The 21,798-nt window shown below is 33.3% G+C and overlaps 1 protein-coding gene across 2 annotated transcripts in view; it reads right to left on the bottom strand.

The window, feature by feature from the left end:
• The window catches only part of LOC106057613 (SH3 and multiple ankyrin repeat domains protein 1-like), a 71,966-nt gene that overhangs the window by 35,289 nt on the left and 14,879 nt on the right, over window positions 1-21,798 (bottom strand). Inside the window, exons 2-13 of one of the 2 annotated variants that reach the window (XM_013214884.2) lie at window positions 10,298-10,936; window positions 10,039-10,110; window positions 8,875-9,000; window positions 8,648-8,719; window positions 8,427-8,535; window positions 6,508-6,665; window positions 5,903-6,073; window positions 5,090-5,351; window positions 3,717-3,956; window positions 3,168-3,257; window positions 1,687-1,788; window positions 941-1,019 (exon numbers count right to left, since the gene is read on the bottom strand). In XM_013214884.2, coding sequence (XP_013070338.1) covers window positions 941-1,019; window positions 1,687-1,788; window positions 3,168-3,257; window positions 3,717-3,956; window positions 5,090-5,351; window positions 5,903-6,073; window positions 6,508-6,665; window positions 8,427-8,535; window positions 8,648-8,719; window positions 8,875-9,000; window positions 10,039-10,110; window positions 10,298-10,390 — 1,574 coding nt within the window. In that variant the 5' untranslated portion in view covers window positions 10,391-10,936. The remainder of the gene's footprint in view (window positions 1-940; window positions 1,020-1,686; window positions 1,789-3,167; window positions 3,258-3,716; window positions 3,957-5,089; window positions 5,352-5,902; window positions 6,074-6,507; window positions 6,666-8,426; window positions 8,536-8,647; window positions 8,720-8,874; window positions 9,001-10,038; window positions 10,111-10,297; window positions 10,937-21,798) is intronic. The other variant, XM_013214885.2, reaches the window with a different exon arrangement.

The raw sequence follows: 21,798 nt of genomic DNA, 5'->3' as shown, positions 1-21,798 counted from the left end.
AAAAATGACCTAAATAGGCTTTGATCTTACTAAAAATGTTTATTTCAAAACACAAGTTAGAACTATTTGTGTACATGTGCCAGTGAAACTGATTAGTGTAGTTTTAGTAGTTTGACCTATAGGTTCAAGTAAGAAAAAGGGAAAAAATTTCTAGTGAAGAAATGTGGTGTCTAGGTATGGGCATTTATTTACTCATAATTTATTTCTAAAGCATGTTGAGAAAGATTATTACAGACACAAGATTTGTGACATAGCCAATAGGACTATTGTGAGTGAATTATGAGTCACTGGAATGAGGCTAGCAGGTAGCAGCACTTAAAATTATGTAGTTGGCAATCAAATATAGATGTTGGAACTGGAAGCAAATGTGAGAATAACAGAAAACAAAAAAGAAGAAAAAATTATGTTATCCTTACAAAAAGTTTATTCACTGTGGGATTAGTTTATTCGCCCTAATTAAATATTCATTTATAGAAATAAGACCCTGCTTCACTGGAGCCAATTTTTATAGAAAGGGCACAACAAAAGTTTTGACATGCATGGAGGACAATGCTGAGATTTATTACAAGGTCAAGATAGATTAAAAGAGAATTCAATGGTTCATAAGATAATACAAAGACTATGTTTCTATATTTTTAAATATATCTATAGTATAGACAGACCTATGTTAAACACCTTCTAGCCTATAGCTGAGAATACACACACAGACACACTTGAAAAATAACCAATCAACTCTAGTGCCTTTATGTAAAAAAAATATTTTAAAATCTATTTAAAAAGGTCATAGGTGAAGAGTAAGTCTACAGCTGTAGTCAGACATTCTTAAGTTACATAAGCTGTCTAGGTTAGCCTTACCACTCCCTATGATTAATTAGTTAATTATGTCAATAAGCTAAGAAATGACAAGAAAGGTTTAGAAAACAAGGGGAAATGACCCTACCTCTCAACAGTGACAAGAGTTGCCAAAGTGTGGTGCTGATTATCTGCCTTGATTAAATTTACATCTCCCATTGAACCAGCTGAAAAGAAATGACATAACATAAGAATTGTTTTTTGAAATCTTAAATTTTATTTGAAAAAAACATCATTAGATTATAAATGTATGCATAGAAATAAAAAAACAAAACAAGACAAAATAGAACTCTGTTGAACCATCATACATTTGTGTATCTCAAACCCAATGCTTCCCCAACCAAACCATGACATATATTCTTTTGGCTCTACCAGTGAAATGAGTACAGTTAAGGTCGAGATAGACATTTATTGAGAAAATATTACAAACAAGAAAAACATAAAAAATACTTAAAAAAAAAAAAACTCATACAAAGTGTAATTGTATCAGTTTAGATCAGTCATGTACTTAAATTTGTAATAAGAAATCTGTGCGATTAATAATATTTTAACCGATTGTTTTTGTTTAGCCCTATTTCATGCTTTTAGCTTTCTCAATGTGATATGATCATATCACTTATCTGGACCAGTTGGGAAAATTAAACTTATCTATACATTTTTAAAATTGATTCTTGTGTTGTCAGGTTAAAGAATTATTTGTGCGAAATTTCAGCTTGATCCGAGATTGTGTGTCTGAGAAATAACATGTACAACCTTTTTACCAGAGTGAGTTGATATAAGCTTTTTAAAAAGTAAATTATTTGATTAAGTCTCAAAAACTTCAATGAAACTCACCTCTACGCATGTTTAGTGACATCTGACCTCCTGAGGGATAATATCCTTCAAACCCAGAGGCTGATCTTCTATCATACATTCCTTGGTCATTAGCACCAGTCACTATCACAAGAAAAGAAGAAAAATAAAGCTTCATGAAAAGTTTACTGTCAAAACAAGTTCATGATAGAAAACAAATACACGTTGAAAAACAGAACATTGATTAGGTAACATAACATTAACTTATATTATAATGCATATAATACAAGAAAATGTAATCACATCATCAATAATATTTCTTTATAATAGCTTACAATGTTTCAAAAAGTGAAGTAAAGAATTTATTGCTGCTCTTTAAAAAACAAACAAATACAAAATATATGAATAACAAAATGTAATGTCCTTATCTTTATTTTTATAATTTTCAACTGAAAATGATGGTCAACAGACTTATGATTTTAGTCTGAAGCCTGCAATATGATGCTAACTTGATTTGGTAATAATAATATTCCCTAAGATTTTGTCTGATCTATAACTTAAAACTATATCAATACTTAGATGTTAAGTAAAAACATATTGATGAATTAATAAATTTAACGAACTATTACAACAATCTCCTAAGATGTTTAAATGGTTAACAAAAAAATATATATTCTGTTTCATTTTGATGACAAAAAGACTAAGTCCAATTAGATTGACAGAAATCATGGACACAGAAAAGATTCAACTTTACAGACATAGTCAAACCTGAATGTAGTGATCTCTATTGGTCTGCATAAATTAAGTTGTTATAGTTTGATTTGACAGTACCTTAGGCTACAATTTAGATTTTCAGATGGTACTATAAGATCCTCGTTATAGTTTAAAAGCATACTGCTACTTTTTAGATTATGTGGAAAAAGAATTCACCTTAAAATAACTAGGCATTCATCATTTTAAGTGAGCTTATATAAGTTTTGGCAAGATCAATCTTAGAGAAATAAAGACACTTGTGCATGCAAGATATTATTAGAACTTACAGTATGTAATAAATTCATAACACAAATAGCAATATAACAATATTATGTGTCAAAAGGATTCAGCTTAAAATAACTATAGGCATTCATCATTTTAAGTGAGCTTATATACGTTTTGGCAAGATCAATCTTAGAGACATGAAGACACTTATGCATGCAAGATGAAATGAATTCCTGACACATATAGCAATATAACAATGTAATTGGCAATAGTAGGGGAAGGAACACTAAAAAAAAAGTCAGTTTGTGAAGACATTTTTAAAATATTTCAGTTCAATACAATCAACACATTTAAGATCAATATCAGAACGTAAAAATTAGGTTTGTTATTTAGAGCATTGTAAAGGAATGAAGTTGGAAAAGAAAAATAATCTAAGGGGGAAAACATGCTTAGGTTGTAAAGCCAAAAATGGGAATCTGAACCTTCAATAGTCTCCCCTGCATTTTTTAACTTCTCAGAAAGTTTGGCCATGCATGTTTTTTTACCAGTGCAATTTGAGGCCATGGATTCCATCACAAATTCAAGACCATTTGTTGGTAACAGCAAGAACCTGGTCTCTTTAACCTGGCCTAAGCCTTGAGTTGGTTTAGAAGAAAAGTTTTAAATTACAAAATATTTTGTAATGAATTACAATCTATAAAAAGTCATGCCAAAAACAACAAAGCTGCCAGAAAAAAAGGACACAACATAATACAAGCTCAAAAGTTTAAAATATCTTGTAATATTTCTATTTAAATCTTAACTTTTTATAACTAAAAAAATCTACATGTGATTTAAGTCCTGAATATGAAAAAAAAAAAGAATGCTTTTATTGCAAAAATTAAACAGATTGTTAGATTTTGGTGCAAGAAAAAAATCTATCAATTATATCTGAACAAACCATTACCTAGTTATCTCAATATAACACACAAACAATTTTGTCAATTACTTATTTACATTTTCAAGTTTTCACGAAAGCTTAACTACAATAATAAACATACTAAAAGAAAAATAACAAGAAAAAATATGTCATCTATGAAAAACTAAAATCTTACCAGAGCTAGAGCTGGATACACTAATGGAACAAGCAGAGTCTGAGTCTATCATTTTGCCACCGCCATATTGTCGTCTGGTCAAGCCAATAGGTGAAGAGGAAGATGATGGAGATTTCATATCTTCCAGACCAGCAAAATTTATTCTTGGGTCACTTCGAGTCCTCAGTAGAGCTCTCAGGGATGGTGTCATTGATCCACCTTTGCGCCTGTTACTATACTGAGGAATTTCTCTGTATGGCACTAAGAATTTTTGGTAAAAAAAATATGGAGACTTATAAATATAAATTGTTTTCTAAAATGTATACTAGACTACATTAAAGAAAAGTTTGAAAATAAGTATTAAAATATTAGCAGTAATCTAGCACACCAGTTAAATTTACAACCAAAAGATACACAAATCTGAAACTTTATATTATATTTCTTATAAATTAAGGGACATGGTAAACAAGTGTTAAGCACTTAGCTTCCAAATTAAGAAGTCTGGGATTTGACTATAGATGAAAGTCCAGCCAATTCTAAAGGGTATCTGACATTTTGTTTGGGAAAGTAAAGTCATTTGGTTGTTGTGCTGGTCACATGACAACCTCATTAATTGTCTGCCATAGAAACATATGACTTTTGATGTAAAGATCATGTTTTTGTGGCCACAAAACTTCTTAGATCTAAAAGGAATATTTTATTTTTGCATTATGAATTTTAGGATCAGAATTCTCAGAAATAAATTTATTTTGTAAGTTGTATCAGGGCTAAATTAGCTCTTTCTGGAATGATTCCAGATTGGAAAAAGAAAATGGTAAATTATAATTGACATATGTTCTAACAAAAGTGCCTGAGAAAAAAAAAATTGTATCATTTATGTTGCAACTAGACCTACAGGACCTACTGCGCACTGGAGACCTATACATCTAAAATGAGTTAGCTGAACATCACTGGGAAACTCTCAGTTAGAAATCATAAGCAGAGACCAATGATTGCCAATGACACATGCTAAATGATTGGTGTTGTCATGGAACATTACATTAGACAGAGAGTAAGGGCTGACCAATGCAATGTATTGAATGTAATAGACTACCTAACAATTGTCATCAAATGTTTTATGCTTCACTAAGAAATTAAAACCTGGATGCATGATGAGTGAAAAATACAGAATACATATTAACATATACATTATGTTATAATTTTGAATTCCTTCATCTTCTCTTGTATTAGTTTTTATCAAACACACATTCAGGTTCATAGCAAACACAGCAAATTGAATTTTGACACTTGTGTTATGGACTAATTATCAGTTTGACAACATTTCCATGACATAGATTGTAAGGGATGCAAAGAAAGATACAAAGTAAAAATGATTCAATTTGACAGAGACTGACCAACATCCTCTGGGTTGTGGGCAATAATCATATCTGCAATTGTTGTGTTGCCTGCCATGGCTGCCACCTGGTCAGCTGTCTGATTGCTATAGTTTACCAGTGCAGGATCAGCCCCTCGGAACAGTAAGACTCTGGCACAGGCCTCTTGGTTGTTCAGTGCACAAATGTGAAGTGGAGTATTGCCACAAGAGTTTCTGACATCCATATCTGCCCCATAAAACAAGAGATGTTCGAGGTGTTGAACTCTGCCATGTTTGCAAGCCTGAAAATAGAAAATAAATGTATGAAGTATAGTACAAATTTATGTAAGTATCAATATGTATATTGATATTGTAGCAAATCTAAATTTAAATCAATATTTATTTAGCTGCCTAGTTTTCAAACTATGTCTTAAAAGAACATGCCCTATGTTTCTTGTCTTATTGTATGCCTGTAACATAAGTGATTTATTCATTTGAATAATTTATGAAAAATCTTAATGTTTTTTAGTTCTTATGGTAACAAAATAACTAAAATATTAGAAACAACGCTATTGTTAGCTTATTATAAGTTTATGCATTGATATGAAATGATAGCTTAAAGCAATTAATTTTTTTTATTTACCTAAAATCTGAGCTATGATGCATGAGTTCTTTCTCAAGACCTTCTTTATTTCTTATGATTATAATTTATTCATATTGCTAATATACTTTTTTTCTTTCAAAGTACTTACTCTTACTTCAAGTAAAAGAAAATGTAGATAAAGTGATTCTACTGAACTAACATGTCAGATAAAGATGTCAAGTGAAATCACCCATCACAAAAGTTGTTTACCTGATGTATCTCATACCAGCCATGCTCATCACAAATTCCAACCCTAGCTCTCTCATGAAGTAACATAAGTGTACATTCTTGGACAGCATCATCATTAGACACACTGTAGTAGAGAGGAGTCAAGTCTCTGCCATCTTTACAATCAGGGGAGGCTCCAAGATCAAGCATTGTCTAAGGAATTTGTAATATAATGTTATATTACTGCATAACAATTTTTTAAAGTGTTAATTCATTTTTTTTTAGAAAATTAATTATACAATAGGCATACTTTAAATTTTACAATCTGGTTATAATTTGAACAACACACTGATAAAATGCACAGTTGCATATTACATAAAAAGTGAGTTTTAATTAAGAAAGGAAATATTCTTGAGCAACAATAGATTGTTTCTAATTTAATAGATTTTTTAAATCAAATTTAAATCAAGTTCATGGTAGTCATTTAACTAACTGTTAATTACTTAACTGTTTTATCATAGTTTGACAATGATAAAATATTTTAGTGTAGTTTATTAGTTTTAAATTCAGATTTTTTTTTTAAACTTTCGTATAATATCTCTTTTAGATATTCTCGAAATACAAATAGCTTCATTTTGACAACTTACTCTTATAGCTTCACAGTTCCCAACCACAGCTGCACGATGCAGTGCTGTCAGTCCCTGCTTGTTTCTGAAATCTAGATGTGAGCCTCCACTTACAAGAGCAATGAGTACATCTCTACACTTAGACTTGCCCAGAGTCACAGCTGTAGTCAGAGGAGTCTCTACAGAGAAGATATAAACTCAGCATTACTAAAAATGTTTGTATTCAATTTACTAGATACAAATAAGTTCATGTGTTTGTAATATTTATATTCAGTAAAAAAAATAGCTTTAAAATAAAAATTTTAATAGCAAGCAACTTTTTTTTATACCTAGCATCTCATGTCAGATATTTGATTGGACTATGAAAAAAATGATGGCTGCATTGAGTATGATGATCATTCTCTGAGAGGTTTCAAACTATGTACATTTTGACATTCACAGTGTAGCCAGGTTTCAAATCATATACATTTTGACATTCACATTACAGTTTAGCCAGGTTTCAAACTATGTTATGTACATTGTGACATCATCATCATCATCATCACTCCTTTGAGTTCCTCATGGAACATAGGGCCTCGACAAAAACACGCCACTCTCCACGGTCTCTTGCTAGCTTTTTGATGGTGTCCCAGTTCTTCCCGGTCTTCTCTGCTTCTTCAAGTACACTGCGTCGCCATGTTCTTTTTGGTCTTCCTCTGTGTCTTGTTCCCTGGGGGTTCCACTCTAAGGCCTGCCTAGCTCTGTTGCTGGTATCTTTTCTAAGGGTGTGACCAATCCATCTCCACTTCCTCTCTAAGATCTGCACTTCTATATTTTTCTGTCCACTCATCTCCCACAGTTTGGTGTTTTCTACTTTGTCATACCAGTGTATTTTTAGGATATTTCTCAGGCATCTGTTGATGAAGGTCTGTATTTTTTTTGTTGTGGCTTCAGTTGTTCTCCATGTTTCAGAACCATACAGTAGGACAGCCTTGACATTAGAGTTAAAGATTCTTAGTTTAGTCTTGTTTGAGATGTAAGGAGATTTCCAGGTTGGTTTTAGCTGTGTAAATGTCTGACGTGCTAGATTTATATGGCATTTTATGCCTTCATCTGTTCCACCTGATATACTGACTACACTCCCAAGGTATATAAAATTTTCTACTTGGTCTATTGTCTGAGAATCCAATACTATGTCTCCACTTTGTTTATTGTTTACTTTAAGTACTTTAGTTTTTTGGTGGTTTATTTTGAGGCCTACTCTTTTTCCTACTTCGCTTAAAGCTGTGACCTTTTCTTGCATATCCTGTAGTCTGTGTGATAATAGGGCTATGTCATCAGCGAATTCCAGATCTTCCAGCTTTTGTGTGAGAGTCCATTGGATTCCTTTCCCTGCGTTAGAGTAGGCTTCTTTTGTGACCCAATCCAGTACTAGAAGGAACAGGAGTGGTGAAAGAAGACATCCCTGTTTGACTCCTGTTAGGACTGGAAATTCCTCTGACAGCTTGCCACAGTGGGTTACTTGGCAGGTGAAACCATCATAAAGGTTCTTGATTATGGTTATTATTTTATTGGGGATCCCATAATGTCTCATTACAGTCCAGATAGATTCTCTGTCGACACTATCAAAAGCTTTTTCAAAGTCAACAAAAGTTGCATAGAGAGGAGATTGCCATTCGACACATTGTTCTACAATTATCCTGAGTGTAGCTATTTGGTCAGCACAAGATCTCCCTTTTCTGAATCCGGCCTGTTCTTTCCTTAGGTGTTTATCACATGCTCCCTTTATTCTGGTTATATACATTGTGACATACATGTTACCATATCCTCATACAGTCCATCTTTTAGTGTGTATATATTTTTAATCTGTCAAAATTATTTAGTATTAGTGAACATATATTCTGGTTTCAATAGTAACAAAAAGAGTGTCAATTCTATCTGTAAGAACAAGGTCAGGTTACCTCCATTGTCTGGGTCATGAAAGTTTGGATCCAGACCTTTGATTGTTATTTTGTTAATTTTCTCAATATTGCCAGCACGCACAACCTCCATAAATGCTTTTAGTTTTGACTGTGAATAAAAAAAAAATTGACTTTAACAGTTCTGATTATTTGAAATTTTTTTTTTTTTAAACAATCAAATCAAGGAACTATCCAATTGTTTGAGGAAAAAATGTACTTACTTTAGAATGGATCTGTTTTAATTTTCTCTCATTGATTTGCATCATTTTATAGACTCTTCTTTTATACTTAAACTGATTAAAAAATGAATAAAAACATTATTATGAGTATTGTTAAAATTCTGAGGTGTTGATTATGTCTGAATCAATAAAAAGAAAATAATTTTGCACTCAATGTAACTTTTTTTTTTCTTAACTCTATATATAATTTAGACATTTAAAAATCTAACCTCCAGAAATCCAATAGGTCCTTGAATGGGATACTCATTAAGAAGTCTTTCCTCTTCCATAAACTTGCCAGCCTTGCCATTGGATGGAGGAAGATACATGCCATAATTGAGAGGATCACTTAAATCCTAAAAATAAATCCAAATCAAATGTTAAAATAGAAATAAAAAACAAAACGTACAAAACTCTACATAATTTAATTGAACTGAAAATCCTCATTTAGAAAATAAACTAGCAAAGATTTTCTTGTACAGGGATTTCTTTTCTCACATTTACTCATCTGTAAAAATAATAAATGACTAAATAACTATTAATTTATTATGCTAAGATTAAAATGCTCTTGTTGAAGACAGGCACAGAAGATGAATAGAAAACTGAAATAGACCCAAGGCAGACAACCACTTTGTCTGCACAAGATGGAAAATGTGCAGATCACTACTGGGTTTGTGTAGTCATGTGAGACAATGCACTCATCCTTAATCTTTGGATTCAAAGTCATTGCCATTCAAAACTACTAAATAAAACATTAATATCTAGCTCAAGTAATTTATATTGAAATAAATATTTTAAATATTAATTTTTTTCTTATTGTATTTTTAGGTTACAAACTATAGTTAATTAGAAACATTTTTTTTTAACTTTTATATTTAATTATCTTAATAAAAAGCAGAAAAAAATCCATGCATGGTAATTTTATAAGTAGGACTAAATGTCTCACACTTTTATTCCAAAAAATACAATGGGGTCTACATTCTTTATAATTTGTATTAAACCATGCTTTATTTGTAGAAAAAAATAAAGATTGAGTCATTGTTTTAACCATTTCAAGTCAAAATGTTTCTTTAACATCAACTATTATTATTTTTAAAATTATCCCTTAAGTACCATTTACAACCAGTACAATGAATGATACAACACAACACAGACTTCAATGAGCTATGTGAAGGCTTAACAGGTGAGAAATTCTAACCAAAAAAAAAAGATTGCAATGTGATGACAACTTGCTTGAAATTCAGCTCCCATCTGCCAAATTCAATGCATGTTTGGCTTAGAATCATGTTTACTTGACCAAAATCCCAGTGGAGATTCTCAGCTTATCCAAAACTAAATTTGTGACAAGGAGGAACTAGGAGAAAAAAAAAAGAAAGTATAGTGTGAATGCTTACTTTGGCAAAAGCTGTTAACACTCTCTGTTTGGCTTGCCATACTGTGTGCTCCAGTTGAAACTGTAGACATTTCTGGGAATGGAAGCAAATATTTCTAACATTATAGTGGACAGAAAAAAATGAAAATGTATTAACTAGTTGTTACTAACAATATCTATGTAATTAAGAAGAGCATTACATTTAAACAAGGTTTCATTACAATGTAATAAACAAAAGTTCTAGTTAAGTTGTTGACTGTAAAACAAAGAAGAATACTAACTTGTACTTTCAGTTCAGGGACAGCAATTCTAATGAAAACTGTTCCTATTGTGTTGTCTGGTGTAAAGCTCTCACTTCCTATTGTATCCTTCATGATGACCAAAGCTTAGCTGTCAAACTGATTCTTTAAAAAAAAACTCTTATGGTACAGTATCCATAACTTTCACCACTCATTGTCTTCACCAATCAATACATTGATGTCCATTGACAGTTCATCTTTCTCATTTATGTTTTGAATATTAAAACAAATACTCCAAGAAAGAAAGTCAACTATTATTTATTTCCTCTAAATATTATTAGATAATAACAGAGAATACACATGAACCAGTTCCAGAACTATGATGTGTAGATTGACTAATCTTGAAACACACAACAAAAGCCAAACTTTGGCCCTTAACTTTGTTCTTTCATATTTCCCAGCTTTGTATTTTCTCACATGAGTCAGTGCTCAAATTGATATTTATGATCTACTGTCTGCTGAAAAGCCTACAAGATCAATAAGAGATTTGTGGGTTGAAGATAGCAACTGCTGTAGGTGATAAGAATACATGTGTGTCACCATGCTAGGTCATGGTGATAATTGTTCAGGTTGAATGTAGGAAAACACTGTAAGCCTATAACCTCTTTCTAGTAGATGGACCTGCAGAAAGAAACAAAAAAGTTTTATTCATTTTTAAGGATAAATAAAATGCCGAGTTTTAATTTGTCCCAGAGATTCTAAAAATGTTGAGCTTGCCACTACCCTGCCTCATTCAGTTTAGTTTTCATACCTGCTGTCTAACCAATATTGACAATTAAGAATGAGCTAATGTAAATGACATTCTCTTAACACTGGCGAAATTAATGTATACTAGCCAGTATAACAGTGACACTGAATCAAAGACAATAACACAGTGTTAGAACATGTCTGCACATCATTAAGGCCTGTCATTGAAAGTTTATATGTGTGAGAACGTGTTCCTCGTGTTGGTTATTAGATTCTATTGGCAGTTTACACATTTCTTTTGTCATTTGATAATTTTTAATTCCTGATTGTTAATCGCACTTGTAAGAGAAGAAGAGTACAGAAGTAAAACAATGTTAGGGGACATCTAGCTAAAGTCTCTTCCCTCGTCTGCAATGATGTAGGTCTAATCATTCCATTGTCCACCTGGTGTAGCTTACGTCATTATTAGGTATAAAGATTAATGAATTGTTTTCGTGCTATTAACTATTAAATGGATGTGGTGGGTGAGTGGTATAGTGCCTGGCTTCCGAACGGCAATGTCTCGGGTTCAAATCTCGGTGAAGACTGGAATTTGAATTTCGGGACTTTTATGATGTCCAACCAACTCTAACGGGTACCTAACATTTGTAGAAGTAAAGAGAAGGCGGTTGGTCGTTGTGCTGGCCACATGACGCCCTCGTTAACCTTTAACATAGAAACATCTGCTCTATAAAACAAAAGATCCGAAAAGAATACTTTACTTTTTTTTTTTTAATTTTAATTATAAATAATAAGCTTTTACTTCTTCAATATATAACAATCATTTCTCCGTCCTACTTACGTAACCATCCCCTTCAGTGAACTGCAAATATTATTTCAGACATCCAATTAGTGAGCTGTTTGGTCGTGAAAGCCCTTTAACTTTAGGGCTATCGCTTCCATCCCCTGCTGTTCTGCATGAGGTTTGGGCTAACATGTATATTGTATATATGTATAATCAGGGCCGGTCCTACAAATTGCGGGCCATATGCGAAACGGATTGCGCGTTTTTGTTAAAATTCGCCTTATTATTATATTTTTATTGCATGAAAGCTGACAATGCCTTTTGTTTTTAATCGCTAGTAGGATTGGCGTTTTCCATATTGAATGACACCCCGGAATGACAATTTTGTATGTTTCTAAGGAGATTTGAATGAGTTTTCAGGGTTTAATTTAAAAATTTACACCTAGAATTAGCGCGGGGCCCACTGCGGCCGCATAGGTTGCAGTGGCCACAAGCCGGCACTGTGTATAATCCTTATTACTGATGGGGGTTCCAAAACATGGGCCTATAAAAAGGTCATGCCCTACTCTCCTCCCTAAGATGCACACTGTAAAAATATGCAAATCTCCAAATTTGATTTTAAAAAGACGTTTATGCAAATAAAGTAGATAATTTAGAAATGTGAACCAATTGGTAGAAATAAAATGCTATATTAAGAAAATAAGGAAACGAGACTTTTCACATTCTACACAAGGGAAGTAAAGTTGTTGTCATATTCACATTTTTAAACGATACAGTAAATTACCCGCCCTTTAAAAATGTGTCAACATTTGCGTCATTGGCACAGCTGCATGACAAACATACAATTCCTTGTGGCCATGTTGTATTTTGTACAAGTGTGTCAATGAGACGCACTCAAGTGAGCCTTACGTTTTCTTTTTTTTCTTCCAGAAATCTAAAACATTAAGACATTTGATATTTGGCCCCGTTGTCTTACACTCTGGAAGGAAAAAAAAAGTGCTTTAACAATTTACGACAATGAAAAACTTTGAATACAGTTCGACTTGACTTCCCTGTTTAAAGCATTGTGTAACATGTATTTTTAATTTGATTCTAAAATACCTATATCTATATCTTTTCTTATCTTATAAATTACAGACGTTCCTTCTTAACAGAATATAATTGCGTGTATCCATGTGTTAATCTAGTCGTGCATGTTAATATTAGAGACTTGGCTGATTCAAGCTACCCATTCCACGCTCTAAGGACAATGGCACTAGGGTATAAGTTATGCTATTCTAATGTTCACGGAATTTAATTTACCAACGACCTCATTCACCAATCGCAAACAAACAACATTTAGTCACGTGAGTCTATATATCACAATATACAAATTATGTAATCCATAGTGGCTGTCACGTACGTGATACGTATTTTTCATTGTTTTATCAATATTATGACGTGGCTAAATGTGTTTATTTACGATTGGTGAATGAGGTCCATTAGGTCTAAGTAGGCCTACTAAGGAGCTGCTGACCTTTTGCGAATTTGCACACTAAAAGTTAATCGTCTTAAATCTGCACCTTGTTTACATTTTAATTTGAACAATGACGTTTACGCCCTTCTAAGCAAAGAAATACACCAAGACAGAAAAGGAAAAGAGAGCCATATGAAGAAATGTGTTGGAAATATAATGGAACCTAAAGAACAACGTAAGAACATGAAAACAGGAAGTGTTTTGAAATAAATAGAACAAGCAAACAATGTCAAGGACGACATATATACAGATCACTTTTGCCATAAAGAATTTGGCCTAATAGAAAGTTGCCTGCTTTGTGCTACAAACGATAGAGCTTAGAAATTTAGATCTTTATGGTGTGTGTGTTTGTGTGTGCGTTTCCTAGGCGACAATGAAGCGAGATCAAGCGATTGGTTGGTGGCTGTACAGGGATGATGATGAAATTACAAGAGGGTCTAGCGTAATACAAATGTAAAACGGCAGACGATCTTAAGACATGAAAGAGAAAAGACGTGTTTTTGTTGTGAGATATTTTAAAATACAATTTCATTTTAATTTCAGATCTACATCGCATTTCAAGTTAAATCTGTGAATATTGTAATAAAAGTTGTATTGGGTTTTGTTCACATGAGAAATTTAGTTTTGTCCACATAATAAGTTCAAGTAATTTTATGTAAAATTTATTAAAAATATAATATTCCGTCTGTCGCCGACATCGGTTTAGTTGAACTAGCTGTTTACGAGCTAACGACCGATCATCAACAAATGGTTTATTACAATTCTTCAAAAAAAAAAAATATCAATAGGCCTTTTGTGTAGTCTATCCACAAGATACTTTAAAAAGCTTTCTGTATCTTCAATTGGCACGCCCGTTTGGATGTATTTCTGAAGTCTGTATAAAACATTTTCTGAAGTCTGTATAAAACCTATCAAACACCCGATGTCCAAGTGAACTAGATCGAGTTAGTGTAATTTCTAAAGACCGGAAGTTGCTAGGGAAAATTATTAGCAAAGTGACGAAACAAAAAAAGATATTTTTAAAAAGTTGCGTTAGTGTGTGTGTGTGTTTGCAAAAAAAAAAAGGGGGGGGTACATGATTTTTTTATTTTTTTTTTGTAATGAAAAGCGACTTTTTAAGAATTTTAAAGAGTCAAGTCCCTGAATGCCATATGGACCTGCATGTAAAACTTGTATTTTATTCCACAATGTCAACACTACTAAAGCAGTTCTTATACAGAGGCATGCTATATTTGCCAACAGTGAAACTATCACGACATATTGATATCCAGTATGTAATTTATCTCTTCTCAGCGAATGAATCAAAATGGAACAAGATATCTTATGAATGGAGATTCGCTGTTCACAATTGATGAAGTTGCTTTTTTTTTAAATTGCATAGTCAATTGTTGTTTCCCCTGATCGCATTGAACCTTCACATTGAAATCTTCCAAAGCACTTTCGCCCAAGCAGGGGCATATAACTTATTTCAAGCTCTTGGATAAGATAGCGTTGATAATCGAAACCTCTGTTTTTAGAGTGACTAAAGCTCCCACCTTCCAACCAGCTAGCCAGTCAAAATCTCTATGCAGAAGTTTCTTTATAGCTGAATAGGTTTCAAAATAAATCTATACAGATATATATTTTCCTATGCGTCTCAATTGGCCTAGAAGAAAAGAGCACAAGATTTAAATGCTTATAATTAAAGGCCAGAAAAATGCTAGTTCTTCAACATGGCGGAGAGCACTTCCGTCAGGCTGTTGTTGTGCTACCGATACCAATTGGTTCACGTTTTGGAGACACGGGAGATAATCTAGTCCATATTTTCTTTATCTCTATGGGTTTGCTGAGCATGACTGAATCGTGACCGTGGTAATCATGAAATAATGGAAGTCGACTATCTTTAATTTGTAACGCTACTTCTGTCGATACTGAGAGCGTATAAAATCTAAAGTGCAATTAACATCGTATCGATTACTGCAGTCGTGCTCAGCAAATATGGAGACATAAATAAAGAAGGTATCAATACACGGAAGGCAATAATTGTAAGTAAGAACTCATGAACTTATTGAACTCTAGCGAAGACGATACTGTGAATTACAATTATATGGACAGCAGATAAATGCAGATGTTCTAATATTATCTTTCTCTTCTCTCTTGTCTATGTTTTTTTTTTCTTTCTTTTCATTACTTGTCATTGAACATGTTTTGATAAAATAATAATTTCAATTGACATATGCACTAGGGTAACATTATTACATTATTGCTTATCTAGCAATTGCATGGAATAGCTCGAAGAGTGACTTCCAGTCGCCACAGCGTATGTGTTTTCTGTAACTCATTAACGAGCCTGGGAAAAGGTTCATTTCGATGAATCAGAAGGCGCCCCTCAATCCGTGATCATGTCGAAGGCGCCCTCAATCCCTCTCTCAGCAGACAGGCGTGGACCGGGAGCTCTACGTGGTCTCAGGGCGGTCCTCTTGTGGAACGGTGTGGCGCCCTTTTAAAACTGTGTTACGGGATCTTTTGTAGAGTCCACACCTCGGGCATTGAATACTTCAAGATCCCTTGAGGGACCTGATAGGGACCAGTCTTTGATCCACATAATATGTTTCCACCGAGGCGCCACGTTGAAGTCACGGAATTGTCGGCATGAGCGAACTTGATAAAGAGAGAGTACATCTTTGGGTCAGGATTTTGTGATTTTACCATCACAAAAGAGATAAAAGACACCGATAGCAAAGACAAACTGACACAAAAACTCTTTTGTTCCCCTGGAAATCAAATCATTAAATAGAAACAATCTTATATAAACTTTTCACATGTAAATTATGAGTGAGTCTGGTGTGAATGTACATTTTGGTTTCTGATAGTTATAATGTTTTGTTTAGTGTAATACACAAATTGTAAGACAAATTAGCTTACGGAGAATAAAGATTATGATTATTATTATTATTAATGTGCAATTAATTCCCAATAATGTTAAATACTCTTATATGTCTATGATTGCTTCTTATATTTTAGCGAAGAAGGGTAATAAGTTTGATGACACGGGTCTTTGCTACTAAATAGAAAAACTATGGAGCCGCTTTAAACGACAAAAAAGTGACTTTAAACAAAACAAATCGAAACTTAAATGAATCTACAAAACATTTGGAAACTAAAAGGTAAGTCAGAGCAGTGTTATTACAATTGTTTAAAACACTAATTCCTTCTTTCACAATATTCTTGCGACAGTTTTAAGTGCAATTACTTTGTAGAATCTATTTTTTTTTTATCCTACATCGTACAAAGATTCATAGTGTGTGCTCTACATGACTAGGATACTATTTTACTAAGACATAAGTATAGTAATATAAATGTTTGAACAAGAAAATTCATTGCTCATTAAGACAGACAATGGAATCACAATCTACCTTCAGATGGAAGGAAGTGACGTCACGACTTGTTGCAGCAGCTCATCATTCACTTACAACGCGCCGTGTGGAACTCAGTGCACGACTTTTTTTTTTTATTCAGAATAAACTTTTTGAAAAGAATGCCTCTCATTTAGTCCATGGATTCTGGTTCTCTCTTTTGTGACTGTGTGTTGATAAGTGAAAACTTTTTTTTTTTTCCTAAGAAGGACAACAAATTTTACTTCGAGTAACAGGCTGCACAGAAACAGCTTTAAATGTACAGACTGTTTTTTCAATGAAGGAAGTGTCACCTTTCTATACTGCAATTTTTAGTTGCAATTTGTTGGTAAAAATAAAAAAAAAAAAGAATGAATATCGTTGCCATGAATACATTAGGTACTGTATACATGACAATGTATCACATGAATAAGTTTGTGTGTTTATATCTAAAACAGTGAATATGATTGATGGTTAATATGGCATTGCAGTAAACAGTTTCGCGATAAATCAAACGAAGTAACGCTCAAATAACGAAATCAAATAAGAGGCGAAAGGCCCACAATATAAGATAGTCGACGCTGATAGCGAAGGGAACCGTCGAATGTCATGAAGCTAAATCTCTACTTCAGTTACTAAACCAGACCTTACTCTAGGGCTGCCAAAAGTCTTCTGTATTTACTTCCTAAATTCTGGATTTGTTTTTTTATAATTCGTCGCGTCATTGTCTCTAGGTCAAAACTTTCCATTTTTATGAAACAAACAAATTTTCCCGACAAATTCCTAATCTTGCCCTAACAGTGTTATGAAACTGAAGTGACTTGTTAGAACAACAAACGATACAAACAGCAAAAGTAAAACAAAATCTAGCTCTTTGTCTATCAATAAGAAAGCAATGGAGACCAACAATGGACATCGATGTCTTTGGCAAGTGTGAGAAATCTGATATCAAGATGACCCGAGTCCTCATGCTATCAACAAAGAGATGGTAATGAGGAATCAAACAAAAGAGAAAAAAACTAAACGGATAATTATCGCAAATGTCTCATCAAACTATCAGCAGCTATAAATAGCCTAGCAGCAATCACAATGCGAGCTCCTTGTACGCACGAAATATCGATTGTTTGATAAGATGTAAATCTAGTATTTGTTCTCTTTAAATTATTAATAATGTAAAGTGATAAGATGTAAAACTAGTATTGTACGGTTACAATCTCTAGTTTTGTTAAATTCATGACCTATATAATAAAGCAAGAAATGAAAGGTCACAGTTCATTCAGGTTGCCAGCCTCCGTTTAACTTATTTACCCTTTTTAAACTTTGATAACTAAGGGGCGTGGGGCAGCTAACGAGGGTGTCTTGTGGCCAGCATAATGACGAACAGCCTTTACGTACGTTCCAATAATGTCAGATACCCAATGGAGTTTGGGTTAAAGTTGAGATACTTATGTAGCGTGCAGAGACCATTCTGTTGTGACAGTGTGACGTCTAGTGTGACGCGCCGAATTCACGTTTTCCTCGAGTCTTTGTTTACAAACAAACATGAAACGCAACAATGTTAACAAACAGAAACAGTAAATTAGATTAACAATGTATTCTCTTTCTATAATCTACATGCCAGATAGTGACGAGGTGTTGACTCGATGGCAGTCTGTGCCATGGACAAAATGTTTGGGTGTGTTGATTTTAGAAGTTCTTAAAGGAAATATATGTTTTATTACAGAACCAGAGACCTAAATGTGTCTTGATATCAAGTTTAAATCATTTCAAGTAAGGCAGGAACTTTCTTAACGACTACTGTGACTTCGGGTGTGTCATAAAAGTAATGATAAACGTACACATGAAGATACAAACTAGACTTCTGAAACTAGACTTCTGACCAAAGATAAATCCGTCTATATATTCAAATCTGAAAGTCTAGTCTACATTGTAAAATACATTTAACCTACAACTTTGCACTATGCACGACTCGCTTAAGCGCGACTTTCATTTGGTTTGAGAGAATATCTGCACTTTTCTGTTGTGCTGATCAGTTAACACCCTGTTGTTACGTCACACATTCAGTACTGCACTGTCTGAGTGATGTACATAAATCGCAGGTCTAATATGTCTAGTGACTCTAGTCGCTTCTTTAAAATAACAAATACACTTCGTTAGAATACATAACAAAACAAATCAATGTATTTAAGTACTTTCAGTCAAACAAACAAATCAAAGTATTTAAGTACTTTCAGCCAATCAAACAAATCAATGTATTTAAGTACTTTCAGTCAATCAAACAAATCAATGTATCTAAGTACTTTCAGTCAATCAAACAAATGAATGTATTTAAGTACTTTCAGCCAATCAAACAAATCAAGTCCCTTTGCCCTGTTGAACACCTGCATGGACGTTTGATGCATGGTTCATATATAAAGTCAAGAAAATGTATTGCCTAGTGGCCTAGTCGCAAATCTACAACATCTAACGTAGCTGGTAATCTTGGATTCCTGAACTTTGTAATACCCGTTATTTACAGAATAAATTAATTACTATTTATGTGCATTTGTACATTAGCGCGAATGTGCAAGACCATGGCGTACTAAATAGAAGATTTAACTAAGTCTTCTCAAACAAAGCATTTGGCTTGTTGGTTAAACTAAACAGTAATCTATTACACTGATTACAGAAATGAGTACACCTTACATGCCACAAGAAGTTAAACAAATGAAAGTCTAAAAGAGGAATTTTTATTTATTATATTCAAAAATGTCTTCAATTCTTAAGTCGTGCAAGGGGGGGGGGAGTAACCTGTTGCGTGACAGATCGGGGCGGGAGATGTGCTCTACATCTGACACGCGTCAATCATAAAGCTCGATGAGTCATTTCAGCCAGATCGATTTCGAACACACTATTGCTAAATGTTGAGATTTTTTAATGGGGGCCGTGGATTAATAATCAACCACGCAGTAGACTTAGTTCAAACGTAGCTTGACCCGACAAACAGACCTTCGTACTGAATGGTAGACATTTAAAAAAAAAAAAAGCCACACCTGGCAAGCCAATCATTGCTTTGATGAGTATTAGCATCAAATCACGCATTAACTTTTCCCCCCACACAGTGCTAGATGTAGAATTTATTTTTTACGTTGATAGAGATTAGTGTGTACGGAAACATTATGTTTACTTGGCACAAAACAAAAGAATAGTGAACACGATAGTATAGAGCAACTGGAATTCGCACGAGCAATAAATCAACTTCAATGTTACTAATTACAAGAGGAAATCAAACGTTAACATTCATATATGTAATAATATAATATATGAATCTATTTTGTTATTCATCCAAGTATTAGGCGGTGAATATGTAGTAGTCATTTCAGTAGAAAGTTGACGACCTTAAGTCCAATGTATGCCAGGGAATCTTGATTCAGTTAAAAAATAACAGATCTCATGGAAAAGATTGAAAAAAACAACAACTTTTTAAGGCACAACGTAACATGCTTTCAAGCTTTCAATAATAATTTCATACAAGTAGGTAAACGTGAAGCTTGAAACTTATTGACTGACCTACGCTTACATGTAGGGCCTATAGAGGCTTACATTTATGTATGAAACTACTTCCCGGAAATTTTCAAGTTCAACTAAACAATGTCAAGGACGCTAAACTGAACTTCCCTGTTGCCAACTAAAAAAAAAAAGAAAGAATTGCGCTCAAATCAACATGATCTCAATGTGGTTAATGTTGTTTTTTACACTAATTCCTGATTATTACCGCTAGTTAGTAGAAGCCTTTCTATCTCCTAGAGTGAAAGTCGACTACTTCCTCCTTATTCAAATGAGTTTGGGTTATAAACGAAAGAGTTGGGACCAATTTGATTCTGGTGTTAAAAAGTGCGAACAAATGATCCTGTACAGTTTAAAAACCCTAGCTCATCAGCACTACCTCTACTTTGTACACCGGAGACACTCCAACGTAAGCTATTTATAGTTTTGTTTCCTGCAATTTATGAACATCTCCAATATAAGGACAAATGAGCTTAGCACCCCAAATATGTTTTTTTTTGGCCAAGAGATCATAAGCGATTGGATCTTCCTCGTGTTCAGTAAGACGTCTCGTAGGTAGCGGTGTTGTATTGTATGCTCAAAGACGTCAACAAAACGATGTTATTTAACTGTTTCTAACACTTGAATAACGGGTAGATTCGTTTTGACTCGATGTGGCGAAAACAATCTGCAAAATCTTAACTAGAAACATGAAATGACGTCAATTTAATTGATATATAAATTTAAGAAAAAAGAGGAATTGCGAGGGAGGGCGGGGGGGTTCCCATAGTTTGCGAAACGCTGTCTATGACATTAGCTCATCCTTAGAGTGTGCTAGCAGGAATAACAAAGTTAACTCAACAATGTAATCTCTAGATAGATACTTATTTACAGTAAAAATATACATGTAGTAATTAGATTTATAAACCTTTAACCTTTTTTTTTAAATTTTAATTAGGGCTCTATGATAAAAGTAACTACGTTTCAATAAAAGGATTAACGCCCATTTGATTAGGAACAAGCCATAGATAATTGGGAAATAGAAAAATATTATTGCAATATATATATATATATATATATATATATATATATATATATATATATATATATATATATATATATATATATTATAAAATGTTCAAAGTGCTATGTGGTGTTTTTTAGATATAGCCAACTATTAAAGTAGTTATCAACTGTAGTTAATATCAATAAACACTGGACCAAAATATCGATCTACATTCCAACAATCAACAGAGATAAATCAAAGTCGAAATACTAGACCGAACAAATTGATAAACAATACATTCATTAAATACCTAAAAACAAAACATAATTCTTGTACTTGACGAGTTTCTATATGATTTCCTGTGCATGTAATATAATCGTAACAGATACTTTTAAATCAAGGTTTCAAAATGGTGTTCAGTATCTTGCATGCAAACAATTTGCAAATATAATTTTCCTTTCAAAGAAGATTAAAAGAAGACGTATCACTTGGAGGACGAGAAGGAGAAAATGAAATTGGATTTTCAAATAGCGCTTTTATTTTAGGATGTAACCAGGAGAGACGGAAGAACAAAGCAAACGAGCAAACTAT

This window comes from Biomphalaria glabrata, chromosome 6 (assembly GCF_947242115.1).
Source record: "Biomphalaria glabrata chromosome 6, xgBioGlab47.1, whole genome shotgun sequence".
NCBI lineage: Eukaryota > Metazoa > Mollusca > Gastropoda > Planorbidae > Biomphalaria > Biomphalaria glabrata.
The sequence above is the reverse complement of the archived record's forward strand: the minus strand, read 5'-3'. Positions and strand labels throughout refer to the sequence as shown.